We start from the raw sequence: 21,612 nt of genomic DNA on the forward strand, positions 1-21,612 counted from the left end.
TGTTAGCATTGCATGTGAGCGAATCTTTCAAACATGGAAAGAAGCGTCACATTTCCGGCTAACTTCACAGGTATTCAGGCCAATCACAACATACGGATTAGCTGGCCAATCAGGGACACAGCGCTTTTCAAGTCAATGAGTTTTGTACAAAATCTGTGCGTTTCAGGAAGAGAGTGAAATCTGGAGCTACAAAAATGTACGGTTGGTGAAAAATAATGTGTTTTTTATCATAAACCATGTGAACACATTGTATTATACCAAATACACAAAATAACATTGTTTTTAGCAATTAAATAATAGCCGTTTAAGCTTAAATTGCGCATTTTTCAAAGTTGATTCAGTTACTGTGCATGCGCAAAGGTTGGCAAGCGCCTCACAAACCTCTTGTTAATATTAAATATCTTTATTGTCACATTCTCCACATTCATAGTAATAGCAGTGTTCACTCTTGTTATATGTATTATCTTTGGTAAAGTATATAATGCATAGTCATCTTACGTCTCAGACCTAAGGGTCGAATTATAACGCCTGTTTTAAAAACCTTAACAAGGATTTTAAGTAGATTGGAGTAAATAAATATAGCAAAAGTGTAAAAAATAAGACGTTAATATTTTTGTCATTTTAGATTATTATTGCCATAACTTTGAGGTGGATGTTTCATGGCTGAAATCCCAACGTTGACAGCTCCTTACGAGGCGACTGAAATATTTTGATTATTTTGATGTTTCTTCATAGCCAAAAATACCCAGAAAGAAGAAAGAGCTGTTTTTTCTGTCTCTTTCTCTCTCTCATTAGCATCCTAATAAACAGATTCTCTACCTCTTCTGTTTTTCTGTCATTCTTAGAGCGAGCGTGCAGGCTTTGAAGTGCTTACACGGACAAATCCGCATCCAAAAACACAATAGCCTCCATTTTACTTTAAAAGCGCACACACGTGCTCTCTCATTCAAAGAGTTGGGTCAAAAATGGACCTGAAATTCAATGACAATGTAGGAAAAAAATATTCATTTATCTGAGGAAAAACATTTTTCCCTACAAATAGTAAGGCCAAATGGCTTTTGCTCTGTGTGTGTACTGTATGCGTGTGTTCTTGGAGGAAATAATTGAAGAGACAGAACTCCAGAATCAGGCCTCTAATGGAAGGTGACAAATTAATTTCTGTCTGCTAATAGCTGAGAATAGAACATGCACGACTAGCTGTAGTACCCTACGTGCCGCTCCGAAGTTTAAGCATGTGGATGTGTTAGAGAGAGATAGATTGATGTAAGAATCATATTACAGTGCTGATTTGTTTGTTTTCCTTTGAAAATTGTAAAAAAAACTTTTAAAAATCCCCACTTGAAAGCGTAAAGCCTAACTTTCCATAGCTCACTTGGTAAAGTGTTGCATTAGCCGTGCACAAGGCATTGGGTCAACAAAGGACAACCTAGGCGTTGGGTTAAATTAACTATAATTGGGTAATATTTATATTTGACCCCAAAATCAGCATAGGTTAAATTACAACCCAACAGGTTGGGTTCGTCCTTTTTTTGACCCAATGCGGGGTTGAGTGTATAGAGTGTATGTGGATCTCTATTATACAGATAGCAGACTTTATTACAAGCTTTTCTCTTTTTTTAACACATACACATTCATAATTTCTCTCAAACCTTTGATCTGCCAGTAACCGTATCATGAATACACCACGCTGACATTAACACTTAACGAATGCTTCATTCTTACTGCCATTCATGGATTGGGCCTTTGTTTCTTTAATCTCTGCTGATTGGCTGTTTTAAAACGAAACGGGGGCTGTGTTTGTGTTCGATTGGCCATAATAACATATTCACGAGAACAATGGGAGATCTCTCTCATCTCATCCCCGTGATATGATTATCCGAATGCCTCGAACTTAAGAACAATTTGCTGCTATGCTTTCATGTGCCTCTGCCGTGTGTTATAAGATAAAATTAATTCTTCATATCAGCAGTCTGATTGTAGACTCGTGTATCTCGTGCAAGTTTTATAGGAGCTCTTTCTTCCAAACTGCTGCGTCAAGCTTTCTCTTTGGGAAAAAAAATCTAAATTATTTATTTGTGTTTTGGTGCATTTCTCCTGCAGATCCAGAGAGAGAGAGAGAGGGATTGAATTGAGAGCTTTGGGTCTGAGAAAGAGACAAAACACCAAAAAGCTAAAAAGGGTCTGGGAGTTCTGGTCAGGAAGAAGCCAAAGCTGACGTCACATAATTCTTGTTTTATTAATGTTAACTCAGAAGAGCCTTCATAATCCGACAAAACACCAAGCGTTTCAGTCTATCTGTTCAGTCGGTGAGATATTCCTTTGATATTTCGTCTTTATAAGGTTCGAACATTTAATAATAAAGACAGAACCTCTGTGAATTGTGCTGAGCTGACCTGCTAACAGAAATCCACACATATATACTCCTTCAGTTGTTGTTAATAGGATGCCGGATGGCGTTGCAGTCCACGTGTTTTATTCACACAATTGCAATGATGAACCTTTCAGCTCACCTCACTGGCCAATTAAGCAGCCATTTGCTTTAGGCTTATGTTTGAGGTTTATCTCTGGTTATCTGAAATTCTTTGTAAGATTGAATCTTTAAAAATGGGTGGGACAACCATGTCAAATCTTAGCCTGGGTTTCCCCATGCTGTCTTGCGCGCAAATTTATTCACGCTGCAAGTCTAGCAAGGAAACTATGGATCAGTTTTGCCCCTAAAATAGGAAACCAATCACAGAATGGGGAGGGGGCAGCAAGACGATGACGACGTCTATGCAACACACCAAAGCAGTTTTGTTTATCCCACACAGCAGACGCAAAGTTACTTTTCAATGCAGCCTTAGATAGCGTTCTAAGTAGTTTTGAACGCAAGTTTATTAAAAAAAAAATAACAACTTTTGGCGTTAAACAATTCATATCCCAGAAGGATGTTAGGATATGGCAAGACATGATAGCCACAGAGTTTTATAGGACCAACCTGCTAGGCATAGTCGTCGACGAAGTACAATTAACTTATAAATGGTAAGTGGTATTTATTAATATCATATTGTCATTATGCCTGTACTGTGGTTGTCACAGTGCCACTAAATTGTGTTGCTTTCAATATCAATATACAGCTACCAGTTTAGTTGCATAGCTTTTAGCTGTGTGCACACGTACCCGATAAAAGTTGTTTACGTTTGAATTGATGTCGCTCTACATACGTCATCTGGTATAATTGAAATGATTGGTTATGGGCTAGCATGTGGTTCCCATGTCTCATTCTCTATTAGACTGGTCAGGTGTTAGCCAGGCTAGTCAACTCTATAAATTTGTCCGCTATATTTCCAAACCTACTTGTGCAAGGTTACGGGAGGGCTGGAGCCCATCCCAGTATTTCAGGCCGCGAGCGGGATTCACTCTGAATAGATAATTTCAGTTCATTACAGGGCACTCATGTGCACATTCACACCCACATTTACACATCTTCATCTAAGCTGCATGTCTTTGGACAGTGGGGAAACGAGAGTACCTGCTATAATAGTTTATGTCCTAAACAATTATCAATAACTTTTAAGTACTTTGAGCATTTTATATTCTAGATTATTTTCTGTTTTCCGGTCTATCCAGCTGTTTTTCTTTTTTCTCCTTCTCTTTGTCATGCCATTCCAGCATCTATTGCTATATTCATGGCGAGAACTTGTTAATCCATACACAAGTTGATCCATACACATATCTGTATTGGTATCTCCAATTCACCTAACTTGCATGTTATTTGCCTGTGTGAGGAAACCGGAGTACCCGGAGTAAACCCATGCTGACACCGGGAGAACATACAGAAAGGCCACTTAACCTAGCCAGGGCCTGAACCAGGGACCTTCTGCTGTGAGGCAAAAGTGCTACATCCTGAGCCACTGTGCTGCTCCTCATCCAGCTGTTTTTAACACAATAACTGTATTTGGTCTGTATCTGGAAGCTCCTTGGGTGACCTCCTTAGTTTCACCTGACTATTTTAGGATGAAATACCCAGTAGTACTCTTCCAGTGTATGCAAGTGTCGTTACATAGGGAACATTTCAAGGCAGGTTGTCATAGTAGGGCAACTGATATTTTTAGTCACCCTCAAGGACTTTGTATAGTGACTACAGAAGCATGTAAAGAGGAGTCAGACAGAGAAGATAGATGCCTCTATGAGAAGATCTTGTATAAGTAGGTCATTTCATCAAACTGTAAATGCGGTACAATGACTTGACAGAGGATGTTATGTTTGTGCGATGAACTGTACATGATTTTATAATCGGCCTGCTTTGGCTTTGTCTCCGTACGGTGTGCACATTGTCCCAGGGCTCTGTGTCTATGCATGCAAAGATCTCATCTATTTTCACCCCATCTCTCTCTACCCACCGCCTTTTTCTGTTTCCTTATTTATTTTTGTTTCGTTTCATCTTGTCTCCTCTTGTCTTCTCTTACCTCAATTTTTCTCATCACTTGTCTTCTTTTTCTCTGTAATTTAGCCTATTTTTGTTTCATCTCCTAATTTCTTATTTGTTCATTTCTCTACCCGTCTTTCTCAGTTTCTTCGTGTTAATCTTAAATATTGCACTAATCACGTATAATGGACCTTATGGACTAAGCCAATTGACTGTGATTAGGCATCTGTCTCACACACAGCTAATCAAATGCCTTTGCCAGAGATCACAGGAAACCCGGGAACATGCCTGGCATATCATTTCTCTATGGATGTCAGTAATCGCTTGACTTCCACCCTCATGCAGACAGACACGTAGATTTGCACGTTGCAAAACAAATGGCAAAACAAAAAAAGAGACTCCTTGATCACAAAGGAGTTGTACACGAACCCTTCGGCAAATTGCAATGAAAACAGTGTGAATTAGAATTGATTGGTAATGCATTTGGCATTTGCGTCTGGCCGTTAAGTTCGCTGCTCAAAAGCAGCTGTACGCTTGCCACTCAGAAATGCTTGCTGCTGGACAACCATTACATTTACACTGACTAGCCCCCATATGTGACTGGCAGGGGGCTGACGTTAGGAAAAAGACAGAGCGAGGAAAAAGAAAAGGAGGCAGTGGAGGTGGCAGATGGAACAGAGAGACATTTTATGCTCCAATTTTATTTGCATCTGTAGTCGAAAATCAGTACGACCAACATGTCAAAACAAAATGTCTTTTCGAAGCCTATATTTAGCGATGTGCAGTATTTAGCGATGTGCAGTAAATAACTTTTTAGGACATATAATGGAACATCTTCACATAGCAGGTGTTTGGTAAACAAATTACTTTGCCAATTATTGCAAGTGTTATGGAAGATCCAGGCACGCGAAGGTGCAACGCAAAATTTTGTCCTTTAATGAATCGGTGCCCTTGATCCTCTGATGTGTTTTTCTTGCGATAAAACTTTCATAAGCCGCTATAAACACAATGCATTTTTAAACAGCCAGAACGTTTGCAAAGGAATAAATGGATAAACTTGTGAAAGGAGGAGACGTTTGAAAGAGAAAAGACGTAAATATGTTTTTCTGGAATGCAGAAATAGAGAAAGAGAGATGGAAAGGTAAGAACAGATGGGGGAATGAAAGAGCAACGACAAGAGGTTATTTTCACATGAGTGTAACTATTTAACAAAATGGGCCCGTTGGGAGGAGAAATGGGCTTCTTGGAACAGAACATACAACACACACACACACACACACACACACACACACACACACACACACACACACACACACACACACTGAGACCTCGCTTAAACTAATCCACATCCCTGGTGATTCTCTGCTTTCCCACTACTGAACTAATTTATCAAAACAATAGTCCTCAAAAACTTAAGCCTCTTTGTGAAAAAGCAACACAGTTTATGAGTAGCACTTGAAATTTGATGGTTTAGACAGAATAAACCACTCAGACCAAACAAAAGAGCTTTTCTCACAAAAAGTTATTAAAAATTGACATTTGTGAAAAAATTAAGTAAATATAAACAAAATGTTTGAAGGTTATACCTTGCTAATTTATTAAGCTCAATGAATTATTTTTTGGTCATTTTTTTGCGTTTATTTAACAGTGAGTTTTAGGAGAGGACAGGAAAGTACAGGCATGAGAGAGGGTATGGGATCGGCAAATGACCACGAGCCGGGAATCGAACTCGGGTGCTGAAAGTGCGAAAGCACCACATGTCGGAGCGCTGCGTACTACACCATTGACTCTGACAAGCTTAATACATTTTAAAGTCACAATGAAACAGAAGTAGTGATTGTCTCATTTTCCGCGCCATGACGTACTGTATATCTGAGTGAAACGGCTTCTGAAATGAAAAAAAGGTGGGGCGGGACGTGAATTTGAGAATTGATTGAATCATTGGAAGTTGGTTCATGTTGCTATTTGCTAATGGCTGTGATCTTTTCCCGGGCTCCGCCCTCCTGCCATTCCTCGTAAATGGAAGTAAGAAAAGATCGTTTGGAGGAGGGGATGAGATTTGCATTTTGATTAAAGATTATAAAGGCACATTATTTTTTTTAAAATAATGAAGCTCACAGATAAGTCATTTGTTAAAAAAATTCCAAATATTCCACAATATTCCAAAAAATTTTTTATTTTTAATTTTATTGTGACTTTAAGGAAACCACTCGGCATGTCAGCTAGGTTGCTTGCATAACCCCAATAAAGACTTTTCTGACAACCCTACTGAAAAATCCAGCTAAGACCAGCATAAGCTGGTGAGCTGGTTTTAGCTGGTCTCCCAACTTGGTTTTAGCTGGTTTTGCTGGTGTAGCAAGCAGGTCTAGCTGTGTATTGGTCATTTTTTAAGGTCTAGCTGGACTTAGCTGGAAGACCAGCTGACCCACCAGCTTGACCAGCTTTGCCAGGTTGGGAGGCCCAGATTGAACCAGCTACTGCCATCTTAAACCAGCTAAAACCAGCTACTTATGCTGGTCCTAGGTGGATTTTTCAGTAGGGAACAATAAATCACAGCTAAAAGGTTTTGTGAGCTTTCAGAATACATTTTTTTTACATATTAAGGGCTGTTCACACATGGCATGTTGTTAAACCGTTCTCCTATGTAGGATATCATTGTTGCTTAGTTAAGACAATTTAAAAACTGATGGGATGGCACTTTAGTTACCTCAAACACAAGTGTTGTTAACAACCTCTTAGTTGTCCATAAAATGTGGGACAAAGACACTTGAGACTCTGAACAATGGAGCCATACCTACTTTCCTGAAATGTCTATCGATTGTTAAACTTTACAGCTGGCTGAAACAACATACGAGCTGTCCACAGGGGCGTTGGGCATCCGAGGCAGCCAACAGCAGGCTTCTTAATGCTAGCAAGCACCAGGCTAACAGCTTTAGCTCTGGCCCAGAAACAACATGAGCTGTCAGAAAGGGTTATCACAGCTCAGTGAATCAGACGGAAGGGGGGAGGGAGGAGTGAAGAGGAGAGGAGGGAGCCGATGAGGGTGGAGGGAGTGTTAGAGCGAGCAAGAAAGAGAGAGAGATTCAGACACCGGAGAGAAAGGGCCAGCGCACACCCACCACAACCAAAAGCACAAGGATCGTGTGCGTGCAGTGCGTGCTTGCGTTCGGAGTAACGGCGATGTTGGAGCACTCGTCTGAGCTGGGCTTTGTGCCGAGTGTGTGTGTGGACAGCATGCGATACCCATCCACGGCAAACAACCCTGTCTCCATGAGGAGCACAGAGGAACTGCTACTGAGGTAAAGCCGTCCCCGGACAACACACAAAGACATGCACGCGCACACATGCTAGTGCAGGAGCTTCGCGGTTCTAGCTCCAGGCTTGAGGTGGGGTATTTTGGGAATGTTTGGTTGACGGCAGCCCTGTGGTTTTGTAGACGAGGTTCGTTGACACGCCGTCTGTAGGCCGTTTGAACGCATGCAGATTTGTCAAATTGCGGGATCCCGACTGTGCTGCACCGCCTGTACTTGTCTTCCCATTTGTAAAAATGCACAGCTTGTATTGTCTCTCTCGCCGCGTTTCTCTTCCCTGGGGTTTGAGTCTTTCAAAAGCTGAAGAGTTGAAGCAGCTATAAAGAGAAGTGTTTGTGTGTGGTAGAGAAGAGCATTTATTGTACACCCCGGACAATGTGCGAGTGTGGAGTGACAGAAAGAGACATTACCTGTCTCGATAATACAATTGTGGATGCAAATTACTGGGCGCACTTATTGCAAGCGTCTTTCTGCACCTATCGCGGTCACCTTTCCATGCAAGCATTCCTGTTTATGTGTCCCACGAGGGAGTACATTTATGGATGTTTAAATGGGCAAACACTTGTAAGGACATACAGTCTGAGTTTGTTTAGATGTGATAATAACATTAAACAAAGAGACATAGAAGAGCAGGAGGGGTTAAGCCCCGTCCCGCCGCTAGAAAGATGTCTGCTTTTGTTTGCACGCCTCTCCAGTGATTGGATTTGGAGGGGGAATTTGGGGAGGGGGTGGAGAAATGGTGAGTGTGTACTGTTTAAAAGCATTGGGACGGTTCAACGATAAGAATGTCACCGACTTCACTGTCTTTTCTTTTCAATCATCTCTGGACATTTTTGGAAGTGAAGGAGAGGGGTGCTAATCAGCCCGGGCGTTTTTTTATCCAAGGGCTACTGCCCGTAATAACACGGGTGTTTAATGTGCCGAGTGTAATGGGGTGTGAGGGCATTAGTTGGGCCGGAGAGGCGGCCATGTTGGTTTAAACCGTAGATTTATGGCCTTTTACTCATTCACTGTGCTTGTGCTCAATGGCTTTTAAAATAGTCCCCAAAGGAGCATGAATCTCTCCAGTGACTGGGGTCAGATCTTTTGGCATCTCACACACTTATGCACACTCACAACTTGCCCATAACTCAACCTCCTCTAATAAAGAAATGTTTAATGGATTGCTCGGTACAAGAAAGTGTGCGCCCAGTGCACCACACAACAATCACACATGCATGCGATTAGAGAAATGCGATTAGAGACATGAGATCGTCTGTTAGCTATTGTACGCTAACACGACCGGGGTCTGTTTTGTTGAGTTGACACGTTTATGTTTGCTATTGTAGATGAATTTATGACAATGATTTATGACATTACATGAAGTGTCACATACCGAACATGCCAATGCAAAAAAATCTATTGCACGGGCCCCTATGTAACGCTTCGTTTGCTGCGGCTTTGCATTGATTTATGCTGCTATGCCCAACTTCAATCCATCTGCCTCTGAATGTACCGTAATGATGTCTTGAAATACAATGACTACAATTACGATTGATCGTAAATTGTAATATTACTGATGTTGGACAGCTCTGAATCATCTTTTGTTGTGCTGTTTACGGTCTGCCTGGTTTCCATAGCCGTGTTTGAAAACCAACCAGATTATTTTGGGGCATTATGGTCTCAAAATGTAATAAGCTGCTTACCTAGACAGCCTTTCTAGGCATCACAGTCTGGAAATCTAGTAAGATGCTTACCTAGATAGTACTACTTATAGTGAGCTCCCTTCCTAGACTGTATTTTGGGGTTTCTTTGGATTAAACTTAGGGACTGGCTGCTTAGACAGCATTACGCTGTAGATGCTTTCAAAAAAGATCAAGTGAAGGTCAAAATGTTATCCAGACAGGCAGCTTACTAACTTTAAAACACAGCCTCAATATGGGTTTTTGACAAACAGAGGTTTTTTACTGGTTGAATTCTTTAACCAGTTTCTCACCGAAAGCTAAACAATCGCTGATGATACCAGGTCAGAACATGCTTCGTGGTCTGTCATAAAAGCTTACACTTTCTTTCTAAAACCACTCATACGGCACTGCAGACTTTCTGCTACAAACACTGGAATCTGCACTATGCAATTAGTGGTTTGCAAAGCCTTTCATTGCGGTAAAAAAGGCGATGGCGGTCGTGTCTGTGTGTGCCTGCGGTGACAGCCTGTTGTCAGGCTGTGCATTCTGGGATATGTGTTCGAGCGTGTGAGCAGAAATGGGTGTTTTTGTGTTTAAGGAGAATGACCTGTCCCTAGGTACCCACCGTCGAGCTGTGGCTCAGTGGAGCTGTGCAAGTTTCAAATGAAAATAAATGAGAAGCAGTGACCGGCGCTCTCAGGGTCCTGCTTTAATGAGGCGAACGGGGGGAGGGACGCTGAAACAAAAGAAACAGGGGGGAGACGGAAAGAGAAAAAGCTTAATGAATGTAGGACTTCGAGAGAAATGGCAAATTTATTTAAACTCCAGTGTTCACTGCCCAAGACCTCTTAAATTAAACGGGTAAGGTCTACTGCACAGGGCAAAAATCACAGAGTTTGGCATTTTGGGATAACATCGGCAGAAATAGGCTTTTAATTTGACGTCGGGATGCACAGTGAGGTCATAATAGCATTACATTTGGTCAGCATGGCAAAGACATAAATCACAGGGGTTGAGTAAATATACTTTAGTGGATTAGGTAGTGATCCCAGATTATGACTAGCTTACATATATACATCTCTCTGTGATACGTACTCTATGCAAATGCCTGATCAAAACATTGCAAGTGTGTGGTCCCATTTGTGCATTGTTTACCTGCATTCTTGTATTGGTGGTAACAAACCTCATGCATGTAACACTGTATGCCCCAAAGCCTATGCAGTGTACTACTGGAGGTGTGTGTCTGTCTATGTGCTATAATCCAAAAGAGAGTGCTCACTGTTTTACATAATCCATGAGCTGATCAACTATTCATGAGGTGAAACTAATTCATCTGACAGGCCGCTGACAGTCCACCGTCTTCAAGTCTGGATGTCCGTACCTAAACGCACATGCATGCAGTGCAAGTGACTACATGCTAGGGCAGGTTGACAGGTTGTCTACGAAACTAAGAAAAAGCGAACTAATATGAATACATTTCAGTGTTTCTTATACTGATTTATTATATCAACCATTTTATGCAGAATGTGAAATGCACCACAATGATATACAGTAGTTACTCATACCCTAATATAAGATTTCAGCCGTACCACCTGCCCCCGCTACCTGCCGTCTTTTTCCCATCAGCCATCTTTAAGTTATTCTTCTTAGCTGTTTTCCTCTCTCTATCTACCTGCCACGCCCCCGCCCCCCTTCTCTCTGTGCGGTTTGAACTCCTGAGTGTACTATTTTTGTCTCCGTGCATTGCAGCCTGCTGGGCCTGTCTCCTTCTCTCTCTCTTTGTCTCTTGTATTCCCTCGCTCTCCTCCTACGTGGTCAATCAATACATGTTATAGGCCAGCTGGGTCCAGACCCAAGGGGGAGGCGTAGAGAGAGAGAGAGAGAGAAAGTGTGAAAAAGAGCGAGAACATAGGACCCCAAGAAAACGAGGGATGAGGTGAGGAAAAAGAAAAAAAAATGACAGCAAAAGAACAGGAGGTAAAAAGAAAGGTAACAATAACAACAAAAGAAGGAGGGACAGGGAAACCTTTGACCTGAGCGAGAACGAGAGAGCGAGGCAGCGAGAAAGAGGGAAACCCGAACGAAAGACGTCTTGTGGCTAAATCCCATTATCTTCTGTGAGAGAGAATTATATCAGCCCTCGAGTGCTTTCATCAGATAGACTTCTTAACCCCGAGAGAAGGACATGCTGAGAAGGAAGAGAGAATGATTGAGGAATGTTCAGGGGAAACATGAAGGCCTATGGCATGAGTTCTTGTTCTGAGCTGCCTAAAGGTGCTGTAAGCAGTTTTTTTAAATTGTCCCTACTATACCTGACAGATATCACTGAAATGGGTATTGAGAGAAATCACATCTGTCCCACTTGCCCCTTTTCCACTGACCGGGTACCAGAGCTGGCCGCCAAACTGGAACTACAGTAAAGATGATGGAAAATATGTCCCTGCGTTGGACCTTAAGTCTTAGTGGTATTGAACTGGGGACCCTATACAATGCCAGAGCCTAGGAAGGTGGGATATATCAACGCTATCTCACGAGAATTTATACATATTTTACAAGTTGGCTAATTCATACAACCACAATCGTATGTTTTTGTACGATTTGCCTTGACCCCTGTGACGATGGGGGTGGGCTTCGGGGTTTTTTTTTCATGAGAATCATACGTTTTGCATGATTTACCTTTAATGAATTCATACAAATTAGCCAACCCGTAAAATATGTACGATCAGGCTGGATATATACTGTATGTATGCCATCATGTGACAGACCCAAAACAAGTTCAGACATCACTACACCGCTATATGTGTATATTTAGCTGTCTCACGAAATTTCGTGATATAGTCATGTAACTTTTTTATTTTTTTGTGATATTGTCACCAATTTCCACGGTTTTTCGTGAATTTCTGTTTACGTGTAATTGTCACGTATTGGTTATTTAACTGCTTTTTTCTATTTTCAAACCATTGTCGCTTCGGTTTAGGGCATAGATATGTACACTAGATGTCGCCTTGGCTACGGCAGTTCATTGGACCGAATGCGTGAAACAGAGCCGACATCTTGAAACAGGGGATTCCCGCATCAGCGTCATTGTAGGCAATGGTGTAACGGAAATAAAATCACCATAAATCGTCATGAATGTAATTTTCTCCGTTGTCTTTTGTTCGTTTCAACAGTCAGACATGTATTTAGCATTGGGTCAAGAAAAAATGTTTGAAAATCTACTTTTTCTAACTATAATGCATAGTGCTAGTAGGCCTATCATCCATACGCAGCACAAAACTCCTGCATCGTCCATGAATTCGAAGTACAGGCGGAGATAGCAGCTTTACCTAGCTACGTTCTATGACAAGACCCCTGTTTCAAGATGGCGGCGGTTTTGACGCATGCTCAGAACCCCAAGGCGACATCTAGAGTATATATCTATGGGTTTAGGGTTAGATTTGGTGTTTGCGTTAGGATGTCACTTTAAGTATTTGGTTTATAAAAAGATTTCGGAATAATTTTTTATATTTTCTGACTTTTAAACCACTGTCTCCTGGCGTTTGGGTTAGAGTTGGGTTTGGGTAAGAATGTCATTTTATGTAAATCTAACCCTAAACCGAAGCGACAATGGTAAGAAAATAGGAAAAAGCAGTTGAGTAACCAATATGTGAAAATTAGCTACACGTAAACAGAAATTCGTGATATGGTCACGAAAAAACACGGAAATTCGTGACAATATCACGAAAAAAGAATCAAAAAGTTACGTGATGATATCACGAAATTTCGTAAAACTGGGCTGATATTTAAACCGATTTCTTCGATTTTATTCGTCATGTCTTGACTGTGGCATCAAAACCAGCTTGTGATTGCATAGACACAGAATCCAATTAGTCTGGGTGCTAAAATAGCTTTCAAAACTAAGACTTCAAGACCCTAGGCTTTATAAGAGAATAAGTGGAGCAACCAACATTTTAAGTCAATAAAGCATTAGTGTGTTTGTGGTCTAAAAAATAGCTTACAAGACTTTTAAAAGCTTAAAAACAGCTTGATCAGGCCTTTAAACTCTATAACTGGCTAGGTTGTTTTTTACCCATGCTGGGTAAATATTGCTCAGAACACACCGCTGGGATAAAAAAAGTACCCAATGCTGGGTTGTTGTTGAGTTAAAACAACCCAGAATTGTTGGTAATTACAACTCAGCATTGGGTAATAACAACCCAGCAACGGGTCATTTTTAACCCAGCAGTGGTGATTGGTGGCTGATACAAAAGATGCTTGTATTTTTGTTCGCATTGTTTTAGTGCACTGAATGGCTTTTCTTTGTCTAAGCTTTAGCTGTCTTCAGAATTACGACTAAATTTCTCTACTAACAGAATCCCATTTAGTGAATTCATCATCTCCATAACATGCGTAACACCAATGGCGAGAATTTGTAAATTGCCTCTTTATTGCACAATCCATTATGTAATGGTAAATTTGCTCAAGGTAGTTGGTTTTGCTTTGTGTGGGAATGGCGAAATGTTTGTAAATCTGTCAGGAAAGCATTTAGCATTTTTTCTCTAAATTGATCTCGTATTTTAATTTCATCGGTGGGAAAATTGATCTCATCAGTCTTGTGTTCAGGGGGTGAAGTGGTATATTTACTCATATTTTGTTTTTGTAGGTTCAGCCCTAGTCCTATGTATACAGTATTTGACTTGAATATTATATACAGTACTAACAAGTATTTTGTTCTTATTATAGGTCACCTCTGCGCAAGAGTTCTAGCTGTAGGCAGTATTGACAAAAATGCTTCTTAGATGGAAGATAACCCTAGATCAGTATGGATTATAATAAGTAGTGTAAAATCATTAAAAAATCTCCACCTGCATATAAAGTGTTTCTGAGATGCTTTGGGGTTAGTTTTTGTCTTTTGCAATACTGAAGGATACAGGAAGAAATATTGATTCTGTTTTTTTACATACAAAAACATCTCTATTAAACGCCAGAGCATTCATACACAATTAAGTGTGCATAATGGACAAAAGTCAGCATGGGTTATGTGTGGGTTAACCCACGCTGTTGGCAAAAGGTCATACCATATCACAACATGTCTTGTTTAAAAATACAAGTTGTTAGCTGTTTTCTTCTGCCTTATTTTGACCTTCCTGCATATTTATTGCTGGTTAGCCTTTTAGTTTAGATTATTTTTTATGATACTTTTTAATACTTTATTGCATTTGGACTGTTCGGACACATGTAATGCACATTTTATACTTTTGTTTCGTTGTAAAGCATCTGTTTTCCCATTACCATAGACGATTTAACTGCGTAAACGTCAGAGCAATGCAATTTCATGTTTTTTTTATTTAGGCTGCATCTCCCCATGTATTTTTTATATGTAGTGTGGTTATGTGCAACATGGCAATATGAGGTAGAATGCTTGCTTATTCATTTTTATTTATGTGTGTATATGCATTAAGCATGAGTATGTTTCCCATGACCTAGTTCTTCCACGTGCTCTGTTTGAGACCCCCTTCCCCTTGGGGCAAGCGAGGGGAAAACAAAAAGAAAGCTTGCTACTTCATACGCATCAATGGATGTGCACAGTAAAACGGGAATAATGTGCCTCATATTGCATTCATCATGCAGTAAATCCACAGATGCAATAAATCTTTAAGGTTTTATCTTACAGTCTTACACTAATTTGGTTATGGCTACTACAGTTTATATGACTCGGTCTTTGCCGACCGACAGTCCAATCTTATGTTAAGATAATCAAGGCTGCAATGGTGTTTGTAGACTGTTTTAATGATGTTTTTGCTAAGTAGATCCAGTAGTATAGAAGTCCTTATCAATTTCATGGTATTGAAATGCAGCTCTGACATTCTGCAAAATGTATTTTCTGTTTTAGGAAACAAAAATCATACATGTTTGCAACAGCATTAACAAATATACCTCAAAGATGTTCTTTAGGATATCTCCATTCATGTTTTCCCTCAATGCCGACCGCGCTTACTATCATTGCACAGAGATGCATTGGTTAAAAACTCGCTGCAGCAGCGCGATGAGCCACGCCTCTCTCTGTCTCCTTTTCTCTCACGCGCGCTCTCTCTCTCTCGCTCTCTCCTTGGTGCTTGCCGCCCGAGAGCGCTTAGTTTTCTCGGAAAAAGGGATTTAAAGGATTGTTTAGGAAAAAACTTTAATGAGTGAATTGTAAAGAATGTGGCAAGTCCAGTGAGTGTGTATGTTCAGTGCCGCTCGCGCCACTGCACCTGTCCCTCTCCGTCTCAAAGCGCCCAAACTCGGCAGGCAGGCAGGCTCGCGCGGAAGGCGGGCATTATCCAGTCAGCGGCGCACAACACGTTCAGTCCGAACATGACTTCGTCTTACAATCTGGATTTTCTCCCCGAGATGGTGGTGGATGGAAGATTGTTGAGCGCCGGAGAGATGATGTAAGCGTTTAATTGTGTGTTTTTTATCTTCCGTCATCTTGTTTGCTTGTCGCGAGCGTGTTGACAAATAGGGCACGCGGCGGCTTGTTCCCCTCGCGTTGTGTTATCAGCGATCAGATAACGGGCTGATGGTGTTGATGGTGTTTTTGCATGGATTGAAGTGCTGCATTGGGGAAATAAACAAGCGCTCCGTAATCGGACGGCCCGGCTCGTATCTGACTCTGACTGCAGAACATGTGAGATGAATTTACATGTAACACTTTGCGTGTTTAAGGAAGCTTATCTTGTGAAACAGTGTAGTTGAATGCAATGCACCATTGACATATCTGATTTCAGGGCAATTAACTAAGAACTTTGGTTACTTCCCAAAACCATTTGTGGATTGTGGGTAAACTCAGTTTTACTAGGGATGAAGGATTTCGGGTAATTGCTTGCTTTTTTAAGACTTAAATGTGTTGATGGGCACACATAGTGGTATATAGTAAAACCATAGCATAACCACAAATTTACCATTCTCACTATCCATAATCTAACCATGAACGTTACATTATTGAATACAAATCAGTAGGCTATACCAAAAATATGATAACTACACTTTGGCTATAATAAAACCGTGGTAAAATTTACTTAAATGGACACTCGGATGTTGTGCGTGATGCATGAGATTCATACTTTGGCTATGGGCGCTTTAAATATCAAAGGCATTGCTTTACATCGCACACATATGATCCGCGCGCTGTGTCAGCTCGTGCATGAGTAAGAGGCATGTGACTGAAATGGCTCGAGCACTGTTGAAAACATGCGCCGCCGCTCCGTCTCTGCTTTTAAACCATCGGAATGCACAGTCTCTCTCTCTCTCTCTCTCTCTCTCTCTCTCTCTCTCTCTCTCTCTCTCTCTCTTAAAATTTGATTTGTTACGTGGCATGTGTCGCCAAAATCAGATTAGAGCACGCGCAGCACACGTAATTCACTTGAAGTGCGCCGTTGCGGGGCGACAGGGATAGTTTGATGCATCGCGCGAGCTTGTCCCACTTACGTCCGCTCGCCTTAAACTACTAACGGTTGATGGACGCTTGTTTAGTGGTATTTTTAACAAAGCCATATAAGTGGTTTTTCACTCTAAAGTCTGTTTAAGGTTGATGCAGTATTGGATAGTCTGTAATTCGTTTATAACGTGACAATACCTTTAGGCACAAAATGTTCCCAGAAGATTGGTAAATTCAGAAAATCGTCAAAGTTAAATACAGGTATGGTTCAATTAATGCTAAGCAGAGAAAACATCAATAAAATAGAGTAAGCCAGTGGTTCTCAAACTTTATAGATGTGCAGTGCCCACTTGTGCCCTACGTGTCCCCCCCAAAGAAAATGTATGACATAAAACATAAAATTTGAATTTACATTAACTGTTAGTTAGTAGCCTTATTTCTGTGATGTTTTATTGCACAGAATTTATGATAAATTAATGTATTTGTATAAAATGTCATAATACTGGGGCCCCTGGCAAATCTTGGGGCCCCCCAGGGGCCAAGGCCCCCAGTTTGAGAACCACCGTAGTAAGCTTATTTTTTAAAAGAGATTACTATTTTGAAATTTACTATTCATTATTTTATTATGAAGTTATTTTTTCTATTATTAACTCTGGGAGGAATAGACTAAAGTTAACTATTGATATTAAAGCCTAACATGTTTAATTCCAACCAATTAAATCGATGGATAAAATCTTGCAAGTTCTTGCTGTGTACTGGTTTCTTGCAGTAATGTCATAAGTGATGGCAAGCATATTGTGTTTTTGTACCAAGTTGATGAAAAAGTATGGATACTATTCTTTCTACAAGATTCAAAAGTTGAGATTGTTTTCTGTTTATTGGCTTTAGTAGCTTTATTAAGCCCTCTTCAGATTGATACCGTAAAACTTTAAGCTCTTTCTGTTCTCATGCTTGTAATTTGTTTCTTTGTTCTATTTCTTTGTTTTTAGACTGTTTACTTGTCTTTATAATAGACAATTAATGTTACTTAATATAAAAAGTATTTGACGTCTACATGACAGTGTTAGAAATGAATATTTTAATTAATGTAATTACTTAAATAGTCAACAGGTCAGTAGTTAAAATGATTGTGCATGATAGCAGATTCGTTTTTGCTGTGGTGTTGATAAAAGCAAAGTTTAATGGGAATTACATTTCATACCTAATTACTTTAATGTTGGTATTCTGACAACCTCATAATAAACATCTTACTAATTGCTTTTGCATTGCTTGTAATAAAAACAATTAGATAGCAAAATAAAATATCTACTAGAACTGGTTGGTCTAAATGATGGTTCTTCTTGTTAATGGGATAACTAATAAAATATTAATTGTTTGGTTGTTTGGCTTTCTTTATAGTTAACTTTGTAGGTTGATCCAGTTGAGTCTTGAGAATGCATGTGTTGCTCATGAATGTTTCTCTTTGTCTACAGTCTATGCTGTCCTGTTTTCGTTCACAGGTTTATTCACTTGTATTCTTTCTCACCTTATGTGCTTTTTCTCACATCAAGACATGTAGGTGAATTCGCTGACAAGCGGGTTCACCATAAGCATGGACTAGCACTTCTGTGACAAAGTGTTGCTTTCTTTCTCTCACACATACACGCACATATATGTAAGAAGGTGGACAAGCGACAGCGAGTGAATACTTGCTAATCTCTCTCTTCACTATGTGATAAGCCGCTCACCTCTCTGCCACAATGTTACACACACACACACACACACACACTCAGTGAGAATATAAAACACCTGTCTCTTAAATCCCCAACGGCGCAGTCTACATTTTTGTCTGCCATAAGCCACTTCAGCTGCCAACTTTGTTGTTGATTCTGGCTTTTGTTTTGCAGTAAGGTTAGGATAAGTGAAGTCATTTGACAGGCTAACTTAATTTTAGATCAAAGAGGTCCTCCTGGACACAAAGAAGCTCTAGTGTGAGTGTAGATTGCGAGAGAGAAGCAGATCACAGTTCCGGTGTGGGCCGTGTGGGGTTCACTGAACTTGTTTTTCCATCTCACTGGAGACTGTGTTGGAGGATCAGTGGGAGGGGATGTTGGCGATACATAGGATTTAGTTATCTTTTTTTATTAAGATGTGTAAAACTGAAACTAAATTGAACAAATGAAGGGGTTTTGAAAATATTGATGTTGCCTGCACATGTGCGTTCACAGTGCAAGGATGTCCTATAGGTGTTTTGAAGGGTTATTATTTGTTGCATACGTGTTCTTGCACCCCCCAAGTGCATATACAACAATATGAGCGCCCCCAACCCTCAACATCTGTCTTCCTGTTTGATTTCAGCGTTACGTTGACACGCACGTTGAGAGCGAGCAAGCAAAATTGAAATAATTATTTTACATGATTTTTTTAAGAGAAATTAATTTAAATTTCAATGACCTTATATTGACATTGTTAGCATATGATTTATAAAAAAAGTGTACAGTTTTTAAAAATAAAATTATTAGTCAACATTTTATGCATCTTCATTTCAGCTTAAAGCATATCGTATTGCACGCCCCCCTGTATACTAGGTGGTTGGTTGGTTGCTGCCTTATGCTGCGTTTACACCATCAATAGAGGCGGCAAGCGCAGGTGATTTACATGTTAAATCAATGCAAAAACGTGATTACACGCAAATTATTATCCTGCGGCGCGGTAGGATTAGGAGGATTTGTGTGCATAAGCGTGGCACGAATGGCACGGAACGTGCGAATTGAACGTTGCTGCGGGAAACGTGCTAGCTGAAAAATCTGAACTTCGGCGGATTTCTGCGCCGAGTTAACCAATCAGACCCTTGCTGTAGTAGTGACGTGATTACAGGAAGCGAGCGGAGTCTCAACGGAGTCAGTCGCAGAAGCCCCTCCCATGATGCGAATTTCCGCTTGAATTTCTCGAATGACTACAATTTCACGCGCCTGCACGTGTGTTCACAGTGCAAGGATGTCCTATAGGTGTTTTGAAGGGTTATTATTTGTTGCATAAGTGTTCTTGCTCCCCCCAAGTGCATACAACAATATGAGCGCCCCAACCCTCTACACCTGTCTTCCTGTTTGATTTCGCCGTTACGTTGACAAGCACATTGAGAGCGAGCAAGCAAAATTGAAATAATTATTTTACATGATTTTTTTAAGAGAAATTAATTTAAATTTTAATGACCTTATATTGACATTGTTAGCATATGATTTATTAAAAAAAAAGTATACAGTTTTTAAAAATAAAATTATTAGTCAACATTTTATGCATCTTTATTTCAGCTTAAAGCATATCGGATTGCACGCCCCCCTGTATACTAGGTGGTTGGTTGGTTGTGTGCTGCCTTATGCTGCGTTTACACAATCGGTAGAGGCGGCAAGCGCGGGTGATTTACATGTTAAATCAATGCAAAGATGCGATTACACGCAGATTATTATCCTGCGGCGCGGTAGGATTAGGAGGATTTGTGTGCATAAGCACGGCAGTAATGGCACGGAACGTGCGAATTGAACGTTGCTGCGGGAAACGCGCTAGTTGAAAAATCTGAACTTCGTCGGATTTCTGCGCCGAGTTAACCAATCAGGACCTTGCTGTAGTAGTGACGTGATTACAGGAAGCGAGCGGAGTCTCAACGGAGTCGCAGAAGCCCCTCCCATGACCCGAATTTCCACGTGAATTTCTCGAATGACTACAATTTCACGCGCGCCTCTACCGTGGCTGGTGTAAACGCAACATTACACTTGCGTTTCTATGATTTTCTCATCCATAGACATAGTTTGGTCTATTTTTCAGTGTAGTGTAGTTAAATGTTTTTGCCTGTTTCATTGTTTGAAAGGTGAAAGTATGCATTTGATCGCTTTATCAATCAAAAGGTGCTCCTGTATAATTCAGTGGTAGAGCATTGCATTACCGCAAAAGGTCACTTTGGATAAAGCATCTGCCAAATGATATGTAAAGGAATAAATTCCAGAAGCTTTTCAAAAACCAGATCAGTTTATTAAATAACATAAAAAGTTATGCGAGTTATAAATGAGTTTTAAGTTACGTTCATGTAAATTGTTTGTGAAAACTTAATTCTTGAGAATTTGTGTTTATATTTTGATCTTTGTGTCTGTTTTCTCTCAAGTTATGTTTATATCCATTGGGAAATTTGTAACCTTTGACTCTTGTCTTTGACCTGTCTGAGTTTCTCACATCTGCTATTAACCTACAGCATGAGACATAAACGTTAGGAAAGGATGACAGGAAGGAATGAGGGAGGGAGGAGAGAGAAGCCTCCAGCACTTACAGAGAAAAGCTCCATTCCAGAAATTGTTGGAAGATATCGAATAGATTTAAACATTGTGATGAATTGCTTGTTTATGAGAGACTGTGGCACACACACACACACTACATCATCTGAGCTTGAAGTGAAAATGAAATCAAAATTGGCCAACATAAAATCAGAATTGACTGTATTATACAAATTAAAAGCTTTACCTTTATAATCATTCATCAAAATACCCTACTCTCAAACAGCTTTGCTATTTGGCTGATGTCACCTCTCCTGCATGTGATATTGGTTAGTGACATCCAGTAGTCAAATGCTTTGTTAGTAGTTGTTTTCAGCTACCGTTGTAGGTAATGGACTCTGCTTAAACATGTTAGTTAATTTAATACAACCAATAATAACAACAGCACTGTCATTGCGAAAGTATTTTGATCAAATTATTTTCATATGGACTGCAATGACGCAAGTTCTTTTGCAGTCAGAAAGATAAAATCCGTCCTTACCTTTCTTGTTGAATATCCTGAATATTATATCCAACAGAATGTCATTAC

At 40.2% G+C, this 21,612-nt stretch overlaps 1 protein-coding gene across 28 annotated transcripts in view; it reads left to right on the forward strand.

Annotated features, from left to right (window-relative positions):
* celf2 (cugbp, Elav-like family member 2) overlaps nt 1–21,612 on the forward strand; it is a 180,244-nt gene that overhangs the window by 60,563 nt on the left and 98,069 nt on the right. For 8 of the 28 annotated variants that reach the window (XM_055189923.2, XM_055189924.2, XM_055189927.2 and 5 more), the window contains exon 1: nt 7,488–7,707. The exons of 1 other annotated variant lie outside the window; for it this stretch is intronic. In XM_055189923.2, the coding sequence (XP_055045898.1) occupies nt 7,589–7,707 (119 nt within the window). In that variant the 5' untranslated portion in view covers nt 7,488–7,588. Of the gene's footprint in view, nt 1–7,486; nt 7,708–15,447; nt 15,797–21,612 lie in introns of those variants that run through there. 19 more of the 28 variants (XM_055189928.2, XM_055189942.2, XM_055189943.2 and 16 more) reach the window with 9 other exon arrangements.

This window comes from Misgurnus anguillicaudatus, chromosome 1 (genome assembly GCF_027580225.2).
Source record: "Misgurnus anguillicaudatus chromosome 1, ASM2758022v2, whole genome shotgun sequence".
Lineage (NCBI taxonomy): Eukaryota > Metazoa > Chordata > Actinopteri > Cypriniformes > Cobitidae > Misgurnus > Misgurnus anguillicaudatus.